Genomic DNA, 19,728 nt, shown 5'->3' on the forward strand with positions numbered 1-19,728 from the left:
TATACAGTACACAGACCATGCATGACTTCCCACAAAATTGGAGCCCAAGTGCCCACTTGCACGAATGTGCTTATAGGACTATCTTTTAGTTATTCTTCTTCTTTTCCTTTTCCTCCTAGCTCCAGCATTCATTGACAAGATGTCATCTGTAACATTTGCCCCCAAGGCGGAGGTCGTGGAAGTCAATGGGTGAGTGATCAGCTCATAGAATTATTAAACAGTCTGTGTGCTAAGGATTAACATGAGAGGAGAGAGGATCCAAGGTAAAGACTTAAAGAATTACCAAATCAACTTTATCTCATGGTCCTGTGGTTCTTCTTTCTTCTCTCTGATCCAGTGTCTTCTCTGTGGACAAGACTGTGGATAGACTAACTTCTGGTCCATAGATAAGATGCAGTTTGAAACGATAAATTGTACATGTGTTCACAACAGGAATTAGGGTAATAAGAATTATCGAGTAACACAGACACCTCTGGCAGGTCTTAAAGGAGTTATCCATCTCCCAAATATAAACTGCAAATACATCTACAGCAGTGCAGAATCCTCACTGTTCTCTTGTGCACCCTTTGCTTGGCTTTATTTTACTTGCTGCTCCTTGTATCACTGTTATTTACATGCAGTGAATCTATGGACAAACTACATTACCCATGAGTCATCTACCTGCTCTCACTCTCTGTGTACCTCTCCCTTCTCCATTCTCCCAGTAGTGCAAATTCCTTGCTTCCCTGCTACAGGTTTTCTTGTATCTCACATCTTCAGTCCAAGGGGCAAGGAGGTTATGTGCTGCTGATGTTTTGTTTGCTGGCTGAACTGCTGACAGGAAGGGGTAGCAAATGAAACGTCACAGCTGTGGTTAGCGATCAGATAAACAATGCCGAATTTAAACAGGATATATATTAGGAAATGTTTTGTATTGATGCATCCTGTTATTTGGCCCATATGTTTAAAAAACAGATAACTCCTTTAATGGTAGCGAGGCTGACAATTGTGTAATGTAAATGCTATATGTCCCCTGTTCCAGCGCCAGTAGGCTGATGCCTGTTGTTTGGCTAGATGCTAGAATGGAGGGGTAAAATCAGGTGCTGCCTGGTATGCCGAGGAGCCAGTAAGTGGCGCTGCCTCCTGTAACTGTTAGTATGAGGCACCACCTGCTGCATCCACATCAAACCAGGTGGGTTAGGGTTGCCTGTAGGAGAAGCATAATTAGCCTTTACTTCAACAATGCAACACCCCAAAATATGCAGAGGCTTTGGGTGGGGTAACTGTAAACCCCTTAATTATAAACTTGGAACCTGCCCCATTCCATTAAGTATAGGTGAGGTATTAAAGCTGCGCTGAAGTTCTTTGCCTGTGATTGTCTAGTGTAAGTGGGCTCTTAGGGTAAGTTCACACAGGGTTTTTTGGGTAGCTGTGACTGGATGCCGATGAACACCGGAATCCAGTCGCGCACTTCGCTCCGGATTAGGCCCAAATGAATGGGCCTAGTCAGGAGGGACTGTCTTCAGGGGGATGCTGCGAGGCGAATCCCACTTCCTGGGACTTGCAACTGGCAACCAGCAACTCCTTACACAGGGAACATGTAAACAAGGAGTTATAGTTTTTTGTTTATACACTAGGTTCACACCTTCATTCGGGTTTCCGTTCGGTGGTACCACTTGGGTACCCCCTGAATGGCAAACCTAATCCGCTTAAAAAAAGGTTACCCTCGGAAACCCGTAGACCCCATAGACTGTAATGGGATCTGCTGGGTTTCTGCCCAAAAAGGGCAGAGAAATGTAGAAAGAAAAGCCCTACTTGCAGAACTTTTCTCTCCACTTTTTTTAAAATGCAATGGGGAACAGAATCCCCCAGCGGAGACCGAGCGCTAGTGTGAACCGAGCCTTGGTCTGAAGTTTTTTTCACAATGGTGGATTTTAACAAAAAATGTCATTCTTTAGAGAAAATGTAACTATTGCTTTAGTTGGTTTTTTCATCAGCCATTAGCCTTCTTCTTTCCAATGTGTATGGCTACTTTATGTTTTGGAATACGTTTTTCAATGGGCAAAGCTGGTAATAGTATGTCATCAAATGTAAAACTGTACCTCATTTATAAAACAGGTATGCTACACATGTACATATACTTATTTATAACATGGCGGAGTCTCATGCATTATGTATGACATAGTGACATCACATAGCATACAATAGCACATAAGAGCAGTATAATAATGTCATACAGTAGTTTTAATTCAGAATTTTTAATGTAATGGAAAGCAAAGTATTCTGATCGAGAGGCGCAGTAGAAGATCTTAGACAAACAGTAATGATGGCGGCTTGACTATTGACTATAAATATTGCTCTGTGTTGATGTTCCTTATTACTTACTTTGGATTTTGCCCCATAGATTTGCATTATTAGTGTTAAAGTTCACAAATGTGTCCTGTGAGCAAAGGAAATGTATTAGAAAGTAGGACATTGCAAGTTATATGCTGGGAAAATAGTGTGCAATATTAAAGCTTTGGTCTGTTATTATGCAATATATTGTATGTGCTCAAAACAAGATCCATGGCTGACTTGATCTTATATGCAGCTGCGATAGATATTAGATATACTGAGCTGCCCCTGATGTAGGCAACATGCCTATAGACCTCTACTGGCCAGATGTCTGCCCAAAGAGTGTCCTTTTGAATATATATATATATATATATATATATATATATATATATACCACAAAGTAGTCCTCAAAAGTAGTCTGAACTTCACCTTGAAGCGTTAAGGCTCCTAAGGGGTCATTCACACGGAAGTTGATTTCGAGGGAAATTCCTCCTCAAAATCAGCTCAAAATTCCAGTAGCAATCTACCGCACATTGTTTTATATGGGATAACCCTGAGAATTGGGTCCTACTCAATCTTGTGGCAGATTCAACCACATAAACCCTCTTGGTGTATAGTGCCCACTATTTGGCTTCATTGTGTCTGAGGGTAAACAGGGAGCAAAGTCGCAACAAAAACCTGAAGCTCTGCATTGGCTTTTCACCATGTATTTCACGGGAACGGAATTTAGAGAGGATTTTTCAAAGACCTCTCCCAATTCCTCCATGTCAATTTGTCCTTTCAGGGGTCTGGAATACATAGATGATAACCAGTATGGAGGCTTCAATGGCTACCATTTCTTGCCACTTTTGGAGAAAACATTGATAGTTTGGAAACAGTTCTCTGACAACTGGCAGCCGACCTGGTAGAAGAAAAGACTTCCTACTGGAGCCATACATTCACAATGACATGGGACCAATGGTACAAATGCCATACCTATACCCTGCCTAGGCATTAAAGGGGTTGGCAAGGATTAACAAATAAATGGAATAATGATGGGAACTCATATAAAAAAATAATACATCCAATGGCGTTCCGGTGCTGCCACTCCAGTGCTTCCCATCAGTGGTTGCTCATTGTGTTGCACCATTGATGTCACCCATTACGGTTGCAGTCAGTTACAGATCTTTGTGGTCTCACCATTCTTTTTAACGCTAGATGCTAAGTATGTTCCCAATGTTTGACAGACAGGGATGTGACGTCTTTGACCCCCACCTAGTTAGGATATCACGGGAACTCTAAATATTCTCATGGCTTTGTTAGCCCACCACAATACCAGAGAATCCAGGCTCTAATACAATAGTAGTCCAGTAGAAGACACCCAAATGTGATAGATTATTGGAAGATGAGTCCCAGAGTCATGTTATCTGGTGGGCTCAAGAAGCCATGACTAGCACCATGTACTGCAGATGTGAACAGAGTCTATGCAAATTTCGTTGGAATACTCTGACTTCCCTGTAATATAAACTTCCAGAACTTTAGGATTTCTCAACTAAGAAGACGTAAAAGTTAATGAGTCATTGGTTATTGCAGACACATATCACATAGTAAATGAGTCACTGGGTGGTTGTATCTGCGAGTGGCTCAGTTACCGTCATTATTATTAACTCGTGTAATAATAGTCTTAGGATTTGCATTTGTTCCATTTCATATCGGTACAATTTAATGACACAGGTCAATCCTCAATCTACAGATACACAACCATGTATATACCCCTGTCATATGGTGCAACTTGATAAACTGTACAAGTTCAGCTCTGCTACATGTCCTTACTGTTCACATATTAACAAGTATTAAATACAAGTTCTTCATTAAGACTTCAGCTCTCTCAGTCACACCATTTCCAGCTCTGCCATTTTATTTATATAGTGCCAACATATTCCGCAGCACTGAAGCAAAGCCCAGCATGGAGGACCACTCCTTGCTGGGCTTTGCTTCAGTGCTGTGGAATATGTTGGCGCTATATAAATAAAATGTATTCTTATAAAATTTATTATTATTAGCTGCAGGCGAGCAATGACCATCTGTGTTGCTTAGACTGTACATTGTTGCTGAGAGTTGGACCCCGACCAATCTGATCTTGATGTCATATACTACGGAAAGGCATTCATTTTAAAGAACTGATATAATAGATATAAATGTCAGGTTGCAGCTTGCTATGTATGAGGATGTATGTCACCTTGTACATGTGAGAATTAGAACTGGACCTTGGAGCGCTAAAGGAAGGTGGTCTTGTCTGATTAATTACATTTTATTCTACATCATGTTGCCCTTAGGTGTGTGTATTTCTTGAGATGATACCAGTAATATGTAGGAAGAATGAAATACAGCAGAGGCAGTGTATACTCTGTACAATACTAGAATCCTGGAGTCTTGCCATTTATGGGAATGTCTTACCTACCTTAACATCGTTGAAGACCACATGCACCCCTCCATGGCAATGGTATACTGTGCCCTGTTACACTGCAAAAAACGTTCAGGGATGATTTGAGGAATATGACCACAAATTCAAGATATGACCCCTGATGTCAATTCAATGTAAGGGGTGTTTTGGAAAAAATATGGAGGCCCTATGGTGCAACTTATAGGACTTAAAGGATCTTCCGCTTATCTCTAAGTGTCAGGTACCCCAGGACATTTTCAGAGGTCTTGTGGAGTCCATACCTTGACTCGTCAGGGTTGTTTGACAGCACAATATTAGGTTTAATGTCACATCTTTTCTGATCCCGATCCTCAACCCTAGCCAATGCTTCTCTATGGGAAAAAGTCACTTTTAATGTTGAGCCGATCTTGAGATAACCTCCGACCTCGATCCCGCTGGAAAAGATCGGGATCGGAATTCCATTCATGATCGTGAAATTTACTCAATTGCAGATCGGAATCCGATCTTTTCCGATCCCGATCGCTCAACCTTAGTAAGGTGTATTCCAAATACAGACATTTATGTAACATCCAAGGGGTACAATAAATGTCTGATAAGTGGGGCTCTTGTATTTGGGAGTCTCACCTGTCTCAGGTCTACTAAGCACTGACCAATGATCCTCAGGAGGTTCTTTCCATTGTTCTTTGTCAGTTACAGAGAAGAGAGACAGAAATACAGACAGTGGACACTTGGCGTTGCCCATTATAGTCTATGGGGTCTGCCGGTGTCTGAGGGTATCCTCTGTGTTGGCAGTCATGCTCTCCGTTGTTTGCAGATGGGAACCTAGCCTTATTCTATAGGTAGTCACAACCACTGGGTTTGGGTTATCTAATGGGTGTTGAGGACCCTTGCTGGTCTGTATCTCTTTAGCGGTGTCTGTGACATAACCGAATACCCATATAGAATAGACTAAATAATTTGCACTTAGAATTACTCTGGTAATTGATAATATGATATTAATGTTTCTTTCCTTCATGGTAAACAGGTTTACAAAAACAGAAGAGAAAGTGCAGATTGATGATGGGAAGAATGAAACAGAGGAGCCGGCAACATGGACCAAGTAGGTGCCGACAGACTGACTGCAAAGAGGCCCTGACTAGACAGTATACATTATATATGATATATACACATGTATTATTATAAAAGGTCATGTGTAACCCTAGCCTGGTAAATGATACTTGGAACAGAGAGAATAAGACACATATCCATTTCAGAGTATGCCAGGTAAAGGCGTGATACTACGCTTTATATAGACAAGGGAAGACCCATCGCAAGATTCTCTAAGGTGTCAGATTCTGGCCTCATTTGCACCTAAAATGTACAAATTTGCAAAAAATTTATAAGGTATTAGACACTTTTTGCCCCTGTGATAACAAGGAGTGTGGGCAAGCAGGAACAGTAGTGTGAGTTGCCTGGAGAGGGCATGGTTAAAGGTACGCCAATGGGTACCAAACTCGCAACATTGTAGTTGGCGTACATTGAGCCAACCAATAAGTGGTGTAAATTAGATGTAAATTTGTCATCCAGTGTCAGACAATTTCATAGATTTGGTGCCTCTTCAGACTTACATTAGACTACCTTTCCATCGTATATTCATCTCTGACTCTTTCCTATATTCGGCCATATAATCTGATCCTTCGTAGTTAACGAACTTACAGTAGAAAGTTATATCCAATGTACATGGTTTGTATGTCATACTTACTGTCAGGGATTTATAGATTATATGTCGTGTGATACTTTGTTAAGGGTCAATGTTCTGAAATTTGGAATTCGTTGCTGAACGTAGTTTTAAAATAAAGCATTAATAATCCTAAATATCAATTTTATTTATTTTTGCCACATTTTAATTTTTTAGCAAGCTGAGGAAGTTGATCGCCCCCGTTATCATGTCCTTTGGATTCAGGTAGGAGATTTTCTTTGTGACGATAAAATGGAAGATGATTTCTAATATATTGTATTATGGAGTATGGCAATGGCCTCCTGACTACGTATGCTATGTATGATGTTCTCTAATACTAGGTACTGATGGGCACTGCACTGGGGATCCGAGGTCCTAGGTTCAAATCCCCTTCTGGGAAATGTAAAAAAAAAAAATTAAAACTTTAATAAAAGAATAATAAAAAAATAAAAAGCTCAAAATACCTATCTTTAGGTCTAAAAAACACATAGTGCAAAAATAATCTATATATATTTTAGGAGTTCCCCTTATCCAAAAATAGCATTGGACAAACTATCACCAGATTTAGCTTCCGGTATCATCTTTATGCTGATGACACCCAATTATACACATCTTCCCGTGACATCACCCCTGCACTCATACAGAACACCAGTGACTGTCTCTCTGCTGTCTCAAATATCATGTCCTCACTCTGTTTGAAACTAAATCTCTCTAAGACTGAACTACTACTGTTTCCACCATCTAATAGATCTGTCCCTGATATATCCATTGTAGTCTCAGGCCTTACTATAACTCCTAGGCAGCATGCCCGCTGCCTCGGGGTCATGTTTGATGCAGACCTTTCCTTCACCCCTCATATTGAATCACTCGCACGTTCATTTCACCTCCACCTCAAAAACATTTCCAGAATACGCCCTTTCCTCACCAGAGATACACTAAAGACACTTATTGTCTCTCTGATTCATTCTCGCCTTGACTACTGTAACTCCTTACTAATCTCTCTACTCTTACTCTCCCCTCTACAATCTATTCTGAATGCAGCGGCCAGGCTCATCTATCAGGCTAGACGCTACAGCGATGCCTCTGGTCTGTGCCAGTCACTACATTGGCTGCCTATTCATTATAGAATAAAATATAAACTTATCCCCCTCATCCACAAGGCTCTCCATAATGCCGCACCTCCCTACATTTCTTCCCTCATCTCTGTCTACCGCCCAAACCGTGTTCTCCGCTCACTCAATGACCTAACATTTACATCCTCTATTATTAGAACCTCCCACGCTCGTATACAAGACTTCTCCCGAGCTGCACCGCTTCTCTGGAATGCTCTACCCCGGACAATCAGATTAACTCCCAACTTCTACAGCTTCAAGCGCAAATTAAAGACACATCTTTTCAGACAGGCCTATCACAATTTTTAATGTAAACCCTTCCGTACCGTCATTAGAATCCCCAAAATTTAACCTTCCTCTGTCCCTGCTCCCACATTACCCCACATGATATGATGCCATTTGAGGCTAACTCTATATGTCCAAGCACCATCCACATGTTAATGGGCACGACTGGTGACGGCTCAAAGTTTTATGTTTGTGTAATGACAGTCACCTCTATTACAAAATTGTCTGACCACTGTATAAGCAATGCCACCCCTGCTACCTCTTGTGTCACCCCCTCTACCTCATAGATTGTAAGCTCTTGCGAGCAGGGCCCTCAGTCCCATTGTGTGAAATGACTTTCTTTGTAATGTATCTTTCTGTCTGTATTTGAACCCTACAAATTGTACAGCGCTGCGGAATATGTTGGCGCTTTATAAATAAAATTTATTATTATTATTATTTATCCCACAGTAAAAAAAATACCGCAATGCGCAAATTAATGTATTTTGGTTACTTTGCTTTCCCTAACAATAGCACTAAAAAGTGATCAAAAAGTCATAGATACCAAACACTGATACCAATAGAAAGTACAACTTGCTTCATAAATAAAGAGCCCTGACATATCTTCGCCAACTTTACAGTTAAAAAAGTTATAGGTGTCAAAATACGGCAACCCTAGGAAAGTCCTTCGTTTTCAAAAAAGTGACGTCTTATTTTGCAAAAGTGGTAAAACGTAATAAAAACCAATATAAATCTGGTATCGCCATAATTGTAATGACCGGCCGGACAAAACAGCCATGTCATTTATAATGCAGTGAGAATGCCCTGAAAACAAAAAGCAAAAATTATGATAGAATTGTGTATTATTTCACATGGACCCTTCAAAAAACGTAATAAATGCTAATGAAAACATTATACGTACCACAAAATGGTGGCAAATGAAAGTACAACTCGTCACACAAAGAATAAGCCCTCACATAGCTATGAAGGAAAAAATGAAATAAGTCGCTGAGCATTTACATACAAACTACCCTGCATCCTTAAAGGATTAAACCCCATGAATGTCTATGGGCGCATTCACGTGGCTATATTTGGATAGAGCATGTCAGTTTTATTGTCAGCCAAAAAATCCCCCCAAAAAACGTAGATGTAAATAGACCTATAGACATCTACAGTTTTAAAAATGGCCATGTGACAACTGTGGTCCCCTGGTTATCAACCTTTAATTCTCATATGGGGATATGGATTTCGCTGCAGGGCTACCTGGTCTGGATGTGTATCACAAGTAGTCATGCCCCTAAGTGTCCATTACATGACTATAAAAGATTGATATCTGCTGTAAGTAATGACCAACAGCGAGGAAATAACTAGAAAAGGAATCGATACAGAAAATATATTGGAAAAATTTACAAAATTAGAATTTATTTGCTGAAATTGTACAAACCCTTTAAAGGGGCTCTATCAGCAAAATCATGCTGATAGAGCCCCACATATGCGTGAATAGCCTTAAAAAAGGCTATTCAGGGACCGTAAAAGTTATATTACACTACCCCCCCCCTTCCCCCGTTTTAAAATAAAACCCTAAAACAGAATGTGATAAACTTACCCATCGTGCACGGTGGGCGGGCATTCAGGGTCCGCCGTCTTCTTCAGCCACGCCTCCTCTTCCTGCGATGTCCTCAGGTCCCGTCTTACTTGCGAACTAACATTGATAAAAAAAATGGCGCGGGCGCATGCGCAGTAGCCGTAGTAGAAGCAGCATGCTACTGCGCATGCGCCCACACCATTTTTTATCAATAGCAGTTCGCGAGTAAGACGGGACCCGAGGACATCGCAGGAAGAGGAGGCGTGGCTGAAGAAGACGGCGGACCCTGAATGCCGTGCACGATGGGTAAGTTTATCACATTCTGTTTTAGGGTTTTATTTTAAAACAGGGGGGGGGGTAGTTTAATATAACATTTATGGTGCCTGAATAGCATTTTTAAAGGCTATTCACGCATATGTGGGGCTCTATCAGCATGATTTTGCTGATAGAGCCCTTTTAGGTAGGAGTTTTGTAAATATTTTGGTCATGGAACGTCTGAATATTAACCAGTTTTTATGTAAATTGTGTGACTCGGTGACATCTTCGTTGCACTTTTCCTACCATTCTTTTAGTTGCTGCCTGTTTTTAGGTGAGTTTTATCGGGTAGGTGATGAAAAGACAACAATATTCAATAATGTCTGCACACAAGAGTTCACTGCGGACACCACGAAGGAGTCTGACCTTATTCCTTGTTCAGTTTCGACTGCACCAAACAACATTTTCCCAGCGAGGGAAACATTTCAGTTTACAAAACAGATGAAATGTAGACTTAGGTGGAGCAGGGATTTCCATGATCAGTATTGAAAGGACAGTAACGTTGGCAGCATTGATGTTTATGTAGTAGTCTCTAGAACATGAGATTACCCTCTATGACCTACACTGGCCTAAACTGGAGAATTTGGCCATCCGGCGATGAGATTGTTCGTAGGATCACAAAAAGAAGCAGTGCGTCTACGCAAGTTGGTTGATGATCGGCCAAAGCCGTCCGATCATACTCAACTCTGGTATTTTTGGCCAAGAGCTGGCCAAAACTATCACTGGCCAGCTGCGATTTCCAAAATACATTATTGTTGCACAGTATACTGGGCGAATGAATATAAAGTTGAGGCATGAGGGGATCCACTGCAACTCTATCGCCCACATAAACCTGGAGCTGGTCCTAGGGCAAATGAAAACAATACAGGTGACAATGGGGATTCTGCCGTCTCTCTGGTGTTATGAGCGTTCCGTAATGTTTTCTTTTGTTCATTTTAGGGTGTTTGGGGTTCTCCTTATCTTCGTGGATCTTGTGTTTGTAATTGTGGATCTCTCTGTTGTGGACAAAAGCAAAGAAACAGCAACTATTATATCCAGTATTTCCTTGTCTATTTCCATCTTCTTCCTGATAGATGTTCTGCTGCACATTTTCGTGGAAGGGTATGTGACAAACCAGAACGGTGTTATAAGATCACTGTGAATTATTTATAGGATGGTCCCCAGTGACTTTTTCCATTTCCTCACATTTCCTTCTTGTGCCTGGCACGCTGTCATCACGTATAGACTGTCTTTCATTGTCCAGTGCTCATCTCTCTCCAGTTCTGTTCAGCATCCAATTCTCACGGACGTGTCATGTGCTGATGCCATTGTTGTTTCCAATGCTTTTCTTACAGATTTCAGAAGTACTTTAGAGATAAGCTGAACATCTTTGATGCCGCAATTGTGGTGGTCACGCTCATAGTAACCCTGATATATGCATTCACAGATTTCAGTGGAGCCACCAATATTCCCAGGTATAATCTGAAGTAATAGGATATCTATCTATCTATCTATCTATCTATCTATCTATCTATCTATCTATCATCTATCTATCTATCTATCTATCTTCTATCTATCTATCTATCTATCTATCTATCTATCAGAACCCCAAGTGCAGGTGTGATCCTAGAGTCAGGTCTTTTAGCAATATAATACTAATAGAGATGAGCGAGTAGTATTCGATCGAGTAGGTATTCGATCGAATACTACGGTATTCGAAATACTCATACTCGATCGAGTACCACTCACCATTCAAATGGAAAAATTCGATGCAGAACCAGCGTTGATTGGCTGAATGCTATACAGTCGGCCAATAAACGCTGATTCTTCTCCTACCTTTAGAAGTCTTATCCATGCAGCTTCCCTGTGACGTCTTCCGGCTCTGAATTCACTCTGCCAGGCATCAGGCCTGGGCAGAGCCAACTGCGCATGCCCGCGCTATAAGAAAATGGCCGCTTTGACTGTAAGCGGCCATTTTCTTGTAGTGCGGACATGCACAGTCGGCTCTGCCCAGGCCCGGTGCCTGGCAGAGTGAATTCAGAGCCGGAAGATGCCGCGGGGACGCTGCACGGAGAAGACTTCTCAGAGAATCCAGCCCGACCCTCACTCGTGGACTTGGTATGTTCTATTTGATTGAATGTTGCCTACCCCTGAAACGAGCATTTTTCCCCCATAGACTATAATAGGATTCGATATTCGATTCGAGTAGTCGAATATTGCGGGGCTACTCGAAACAACTATCGAATATCGAACATTTTACTGTTCGCTCATCTCTAAATACTAACTATAGGTGGTGGCTTATCTGTGGATTATCTTCCATACACATAAAATGGATGGGCAGTAGAAAGTCTCTATACAATATCCATCTATTAACTATTCATATATAATTCTGCCTCTAGATTGGTGAACTTCTTCCGAGCTCTGAGAATAGTTATCTTGATCAGAATATTCCGTCTGGCGTCTCAGAAAAAAAAGCTTGAAGAGGTCACTCGTAGAATGGTGAGTTTTGGATCTGAGTTACTAGAAATGTTACTTGGTTCCATGGTCATCCTTAGAGATGAATGAATCAGTTTGGAACCAAAGCGGGTTCATTCCAACCTTTCATAAGGTTTTGGGGCTGGATAAACCAGTACTTGTTGTGGTTTGATTTGTACAAACTGGCTAAAATGGTGGCTTGTAAAAGCATGGAGAATTTTATAATTTTTATGTCACCTGGCTTAATTTTTGTGGGAAGACAAGACGATATTCTTGGTGACATTTAGAGGAACATAAGGGTTTTTCATTATTTTGCACGATATATTTTCAGTGGCCGACAGACAAAAAACGGCAATTCTGCCAGTCCAGGTGTATTGCTCAGGTCACTATGGATGTAGCGCTTCTCTGTATGTGTGTTATAGTTAGATTTTTTTAAAAAAATATTTAGAAAATATCTTGGAATTAGAGATTTATATGTTAATATTTTAGCTTGTGTATTAAATAAAACTTAAACCTAAGAAAGTGACCTCCCCCAAGAGCCATTTAAAGAGGACCCTTCATCACTTCCAACAAGTCCATCACTTTTCATCAATTAATAGGCATTACCCATTGGATTATGGAACTGTTGAAAAAAAAAATTCTCTAGCCCATCATTCCTGAGCAATCAGTGCTGTTAGTTTTGGTGCCTGATATGTTATTTAGCCTCTGTACTGTCAGGAGGGCGGTGTTAGGCAGGAGCAGACAAGGGGTGTGATTCTGAGTTTTGACACTGGCTGCCTCTGATTGGAGCTCTGAATCACACCCCTGCCTGACACCACCAATCTGACATTACAGAGACTTAATAGCACATCAGGCACCAAAACTAACTGTATTTGTTCCTCTGGAATGTGGGGGCTAGAGAGAAAATTCCAACTGTGCTGGAATTAGTGGAACAGTTAAGTGATACTAAGAATCTGAATTCATAGAGGTAGTGAAAGGTCCTCTTTAGAGACCATCTGTACATAGAGCCCCTGCCTGACATTGCCCTTCTGACATTACAATGAAGTTGCTCGTATTAATAGATGCTATACTTGAATTGGTGGAGGTGGTGGAAAGTCCTTTTTAAATGTCACTATTGACCATGGCATGGCATTTAAAGGGCTAAACCTAGGATCAGAGATTTTACAATCCCAGGTATTAGGAGCAGGTGCCAAATTGTGAGTACACAGTCGGGCACCTGCTTCACACACTTCTGGAAACCGACCCTTATGCTGATGCAAGTGATATAGAAAGTCAGTTGTTTGGGAATAAGGCCTGCCAGTGACTGATGTAGAAAGTGTATGGGTCAGTCACTAATAGGTTAAGGAAGCAGTCCCACAAATTATTTATTATTAACCTGTTGGTAGTTAACTTATAATGTAAAGTTCTGTTACTTGTTCACCTGGGGAGCCTTCTTTGCAGTACTGCTTCGGGGTCCTCACTGTGTCATGTGATCAGCAGTCTGAGTTGCGGATTCCGACAACCTCTACTGTGCAGACTATTAGTCCGGTCCTTTATGCAAGTCTATGAAATTGTTAATGTGAGTCTTATAGACTTCTATAGAGAGATCGACTTCCAGTCTGCCCAAAGAGCGTGCACGAGGTAGCAAGTCAGACTTCTGATCACATAACACAATGGAGGACCTGAACAAAATGATATTTGGAACTACTTCTTTTTTTTGGGATTTTGGATTCTGGATGTGTATGTGATACAGCTTTTGTACAGCACTGCAGAATATGTACTGTATGCACTATATACATAACATTACATTATTAGTACCAGTGGTCCGGATGAAATTCGTCTGGTACCAGGATCAGCTCATGGAAGGGCAGGATAGAAGCTTCAAGAGTAAAATGTATTCTTTTGCAGGTCTCTGAAAATAAAAGACGGTATCAGAAGGATGGATTTGACCTGGACCTTACTTATATCACTGGTGGGTGTCAGAAGTAAAGAACATAGCATATACATAATATTCATGAATCCTGAGTCCCAGCAGATCAACAGCACCAGATTGATAACAGAGGTGTAACTTGAGGGGATGCAGAGGGTTCAGTCGCACTGGGGCCCAGGAGCCTTAGGGGGCCCATAAGCACTGGTATCGGTATTGAGATTGCAGCTTCCATCTGGCCCATAAGCCAAGGAGACCCACAGATTACCCTAACCACACTAAGGCTGCATTCACACAGAGTAACGCCAGGCGTTTTTTGTGTGTTTTTTGCACATAGCGCCGCGTTTACGCCGCGTAGCGCCGCGTTAACGCCGGGCAACGCCACCGCTAAATAGCGCGGCGTTTACGCGGCGTTTACGCGGCGTTAACGCGGCGCTACGCGGCGTAAACGCGGCGCTATGTGCAAAAACACACACAAAAAACGCCTGGCGTTACTCTGTGTGAATGCAGCCTAAGGTGGATTAAACTTCCAATTTCAACCAATTTTCTGGCATAAATGTGTCATATTCTTTTGCAAAATCAACTAATTAACACCAAGTAATCTTCATTATAAAGGCGAGAACTTGCCGTGCCTATGGAGGCCCCTAAGGCACAGTGCTAGAGTGTAAGTGTTACATACATTGATACCCCCGAGATGCTTTGAAAATTCTCAATATACATTAAAGTGAACCACAAATTAGAAACCAACTTTTCATAAATGAATAGCACATATGAATATAAGAAACTTTGTAATATATCTTATTAAAGAAATCTGTTTCCTTCTCCACTTAGGCTCCTCTCCTTTATATAGACTCTATCTGCATACTCATCTCGCACAAAGAAGTCTATGGAGGGGGAGGAGGAATCTGCTAATTGATTTATTGCCTCACGCTGTGCAATGGTACAGTTCTAAGATGAAAGATAGCAATGTCAGAAAAGATCTTTCACTATGTGTGTCTTTTCCAGCAGCCTCTTCCTCCCCCTTTTCTCTCCATAGACTTCTATTTAAAAAGTAACTCAGCATGATTAGTGGAGAAAGAAGCATATTTCTTTATTAAGATATACTACATTTTTTTTTACGTTCACCTTTGCTATTTATTAGAGATGAGCGAGTACTATTCGAATCTCCCGTCTCAAATAGCACGCACCCATAGGAATGAATGGACGCAGCCGGCACGCAGGGGGTTAAGCGGCCGGCCGCCGGCAAAGTCAGCGTCCCGGCCGCTTCCATTCATTCTTATGGGTACGTACTCACTCATCTTTACTATTTATCTATGAAAGTTGTTTTCGAATTGGATGGAACTCTTTAAACCTTTATCGAGAGCATAACAATAGACAAACCATCTCTACAATATGACAAACCAAATCTCTAATATGATTTGATATTTGGGTTATGTTGATAAACAATCTTTTAATATATTAAACCTATTATGTAATTTTTTATAGACCGGATAATTGCCATGTCATTTCCATCCTCTGGAAAACAGTCCTTTTATCGGAATCCTATAAAGGTATGTGTTTACTGGCGTAATATTTTAATGTAGTGTTTCCCAATTAAGTTATGTTATGTAGTTATCACTACATATGCTCCATGTTCTTTGTTAGCTGCTATAATCCCAATGGGAGAGATCGGAAATTTCATTGGAATAAGTACAAAAATAATTCTAAAATATACTAAGCAGGCAAATTCCAAGCAATTCATAGATTAGTGTGGCACAACTTAGTTGAGGTGCCAAATGGTATGCTCAGCTTGCAATGCCGCTGAGCTCTAAGATCAGGAAGAATGGAGGTGGTCTGCTGTAGCCTCCTTCAGTACCCTGGACCACCAGTTGGGTAGATAGGTAAGTAGATATGGTATAACCAACCAAAGTTGAGTAGATTGTGTCCTGCCACCAATCATGAAGATAAAATGTATGTCAAAGAGGGTTAAGGTTATTAGAAACTAAACTCTATCACCTTTGACGTTCCTTTTGTCTTCCTGAATGGTTGCTCAACACAATCCTTTCCATTTTAGTTGCATTTTCCATATGGAAGAGTAGTGAGGGCTTCAGACTACAAGCAGAAGTTTGTAGTTTCATGGTCGACCTAAACAACCCAAGGAATTCTACAACTGACTTAGTCTCTGCTGATACCACTGGTCCTTAGGGAATTCAGTGAAGAACAGAAGGTTCAGTGAGAATCTATGTAATACATGGAGGACACTAGTGCACCAGAAGGAGAGCTGTGGGTACAGTTGTGGGTTCTAAACATGGGACCCCCATACACCTGTGACATCCATTTATCCTCTTTCCAATGCATTATATGAATAGTAATTCAATTCCATTTCGTCTCTTTATTTCTCCTTTAGGGTATTCTACTATATTTCTTCTTTCCTGTTTGATGCTTTTCCTTTCTGGTAAATTGTGTCCGTTTCCTCCATCTTAAATCCTTTTTCTGTCTTCTCTTGTCCTTGATGTAATCGCTCTCATAATAAAAGTCTGAACGTATCATTTTCCTTTAGGAAGTTGTAAGATTTTTGGACTTGAAGCATAAAGACCATTACAAGATCTACAACCTGTGCAGTAAGTTGCAGTCAATACAATCCTATGGTGTATGGGGGCAGATACCATTACACAATTAGATAATACACTCCTCAAATACATGCAATGAAGGAAGGGGGGCAGAAATCGGTTGGGACCTATACATTTTCATTTATGTGAAATAAAGGACACCATGTTGAGAACCAAGTTTACCCTAATAATTGGAATGTGCTCACCAATGCAACTTATCCCCTATCCACAAGATCAGCCTACTGGGACGCTCACCAATGATGAAAATGGTCCCATATAAATGAATGAAGTGGTAAAACATCTACCCAACTTCTGCTCCATTCAGATTAGGGTTCAAGACAGTCCCATTGTCTAGATTGATATGAAGTCATATTTGTAGGCTAACCTCATTAAGTAGCCCCCATCATGTTATCCTGGCAGAAGCATCATCTGTACTACCCTGATGGCCGCCCTGACCTCAACTAACCCTTTCAGAAGATACATCCTACATAGTTCATGTACATGTGATCTGTACTGGTAAAGACCAGAATTTACCATTTACAATACAGTAGGCCTGCCATGCATGGTATAAAGGTAAAACATTACCCGGATCTCCAGAATTCATATTTTATCTTACAGGTGAAAAGGGCTATGATCCGGAGTTCTTCCATTACAGAGTAGAGCGAATCTTTATAGATGATCACAATGTGCCAGCTCTAGAGTAAGTGTAATATGGAAGGGGAAGGGATTGTTATAGGTAAATACATACAATGTGAGCACATGTTCTAGAACTTTCTACTATATGTTCAGTTATATTTCAGTTTATGCTTGATAGATAGATAGATAGATAGATAGATAGATAGATAGATAGATAGATAGAATGATAGATAGGAGATAGATAGAATGATAGATAGGAGATAGATAGATAGATAGATAGATAGATAGATGATAGATAGATAGATAGATAGATAGATAGATAGATAGATAGATAGATAATGGGATAGATAGATAGATAGATAGATATGGGATAGATAGATAGATAGATAGATAGATAGATAGATAGATAGGAGATAGATAGATAGATAGATAGATAGAGGGATAGATAGATAGATAGATAGATAGATAGATAGATAGATAGATGGATAGAGAGATAGAGAGATAGATAGATAGATAGATAGATAGATAGATAGATAGATAGATAGATAGATAGGAGATAGATAGATAGATTGATAGATATGGGATAGATAGATAGATAGATAGATAGATAGATAGATAGATAGATAGAATGATAGATAGGAGATAGATAGATAGATAGATAGATAGATAGATAGATAGGAGATAGATAGATAGATAGATAGATAGGAGATAGATAGATATGGGATAGATAGATAGATAGATAGATAGATAGATAGATAGATAGATAGATAGATAATGGGATAGATAGATAGATAGATAGATAGATAGGAGATAGATAGATAGATATGGGATAGATAGATAGATAGATAGATAGATAGATAGATAGATAGATATGGGATACAGAGATAGACAGATACATTCCAAGCCTTATTTCATAGCGGTCACTCAATTTTCCACTTCAGTATTTGTAGCCAGCAGCAAACAAACGAAAGTCATCCAACATGAAACAATAAAGAGGGAAATTATTAAACACCTACTGGACAAATGCCCTTGTGTGTGGCAATACATGGGGCATTTTGCCTAATAAATTAAACTCTTTAAAGTCTTTATTGCTACATGCTGGTGGATTTTGCTTGATAGACAAATAGATAAATAGGATTGTCTGTTTGCCCAATTATCTATCTATCTATCTATCTATCTATCTATCTATCTATCTATCTAATCTATCTATCTAATCTATCTATCTATCTAATCTATCTATCTAATCTATCTAATCTATCTCAAGAGTGACATTTCTACTACTGCTATAGTGGATTGCCTTCATATATACAGCGTTACGCTAGGTTCACATTAGCATTCGGGATTCTGTCCTTTGGATCTGCTTGGGCCCGAAAAACGGAAACCCTGCCCGCTTTAAAAGTAATTACACCTGGAAACCTGCAGACCCCATACACTGTAATGGGGTCCACCCAGTTTCTGCAGAGACTCAAACACTGGTGTGAACTTACGTTTAGCAAGTCAGGACCACTTTCCAGACTCTAGATGAAAACTAGGATATTCCCATTCATTGGCATAAACATGGCGAGGAATTGAAACAAAGTATATTAGAAAGCTGCATATTGTTTTGTTGTACTGTAAATGCTGGAGGCATGACCCCATTAGGATGAAGGGGATAGATTTCTGAAATCTGTCACGTGAGAACATGCAACACCCTTACATGGTGCTGTCGTGTAACTGAATTGACATTTCTTCATATTAGGGACATGTTGAAGTTCACACGCAGTGTACGCACTTGGATGGCTCAGGACCCAAAGAATGTTATAGCCATTCACTGCAAAGGAGGAAAAGGTAAGGGGTAGCATTATCTGTGATATTCTATGTACTGTGTCTATAATGTGCTCTCATACTGGCTTTTATGTATGGTTTGTGCATTTTATATCTAGTCTTTGCACCTTTAAAGATTACGAGAGTTTCCACCATGCCTTAGTGTATAAGAAATTTCTGTCGGTCACAAAATAGAAGAACATACATTTTACAGGGCTTAAGCACATGTCTGTGTCCAAGCTGTGTACAACCTATTAAGATACATGCAGCCTTAGGGTACAGTACGGTAGATTCCGTATGTTTCATCAAATGTTGTATTGTTTCAACACAAACAGAGCTGTATAGAGATACCATATGGCCTAGTACACAAGTGGCTATGTACCATTACACCGTATACCAATGTAGATACTATCGATGTTCCATCAGAAGGGGGATATATTAATGTATATTACACTGTAGCTCTCATATTAATGTAATGTATACCTTAGCTTTATTATTATATTGTCTTCTGCATTATAGGCAGGACTGGCACTATGGTTTGCACATATCTTGTTGACTCAGACCAGTTTGAGAGTGCAAAGGTATGTAGAGTCATCATGTTAAGTGTGAACAA

General features: G+C 40.3%; 1 protein-coding gene across 2 annotated transcripts in view; it reads left to right on the top strand.

Annotated features, from left to right (window-relative positions):
* LOC142195851 (phosphatidylinositol 3,4,5-trisphosphate 3-phosphatase TPTE2-like) overlaps positions 1-19,728 on the top strand; it is a 41,517-nt gene that overhangs the window by 9,890 nt on the left and 11,899 nt on the right. For both annotated transcript variants that reach the window (XM_075265916.1, XM_075265919.1), the window contains exons 2-13: positions 120-189; positions 5,760-5,834; positions 6,630-6,677; positions 10,668-10,829; positions 11,063-11,182; positions 12,107-12,206; positions 14,070-14,133; positions 15,574-15,638; positions 16,628-16,688; positions 17,295-17,376; positions 19,051-19,139; positions 19,635-19,696. In XM_075265916.1, the coding sequence (XP_075122017.1) occupies positions 140-189; positions 5,760-5,834; positions 6,630-6,677; positions 10,668-10,829; positions 11,063-11,182; positions 12,107-12,206; positions 14,070-14,133; positions 15,574-15,638; positions 16,628-16,688; positions 17,295-17,376; positions 19,051-19,139; positions 19,635-19,696 (978 nt within the window). In that variant the 5' untranslated portion in view covers positions 120-139. The remainder of the gene's footprint in view (positions 1-119; positions 190-5,759; positions 5,835-6,629; positions 6,678-10,667; positions 10,830-11,062; positions 11,183-12,106; positions 12,207-14,069; positions 14,134-15,573; positions 15,639-16,627; positions 16,689-17,294; positions 17,377-19,050; positions 19,140-19,634; positions 19,697-19,728) is intronic.

This window comes from Leptodactylus fuscus, chromosome 2 (genome assembly GCF_031893055.1).
Source record: "Leptodactylus fuscus isolate aLepFus1 chromosome 2, aLepFus1.hap2, whole genome shotgun sequence".
Classification (NCBI taxonomy): Eukaryota; Metazoa; Chordata; class Amphibia; order Anura; family Leptodactylidae; genus Leptodactylus; species Leptodactylus fuscus.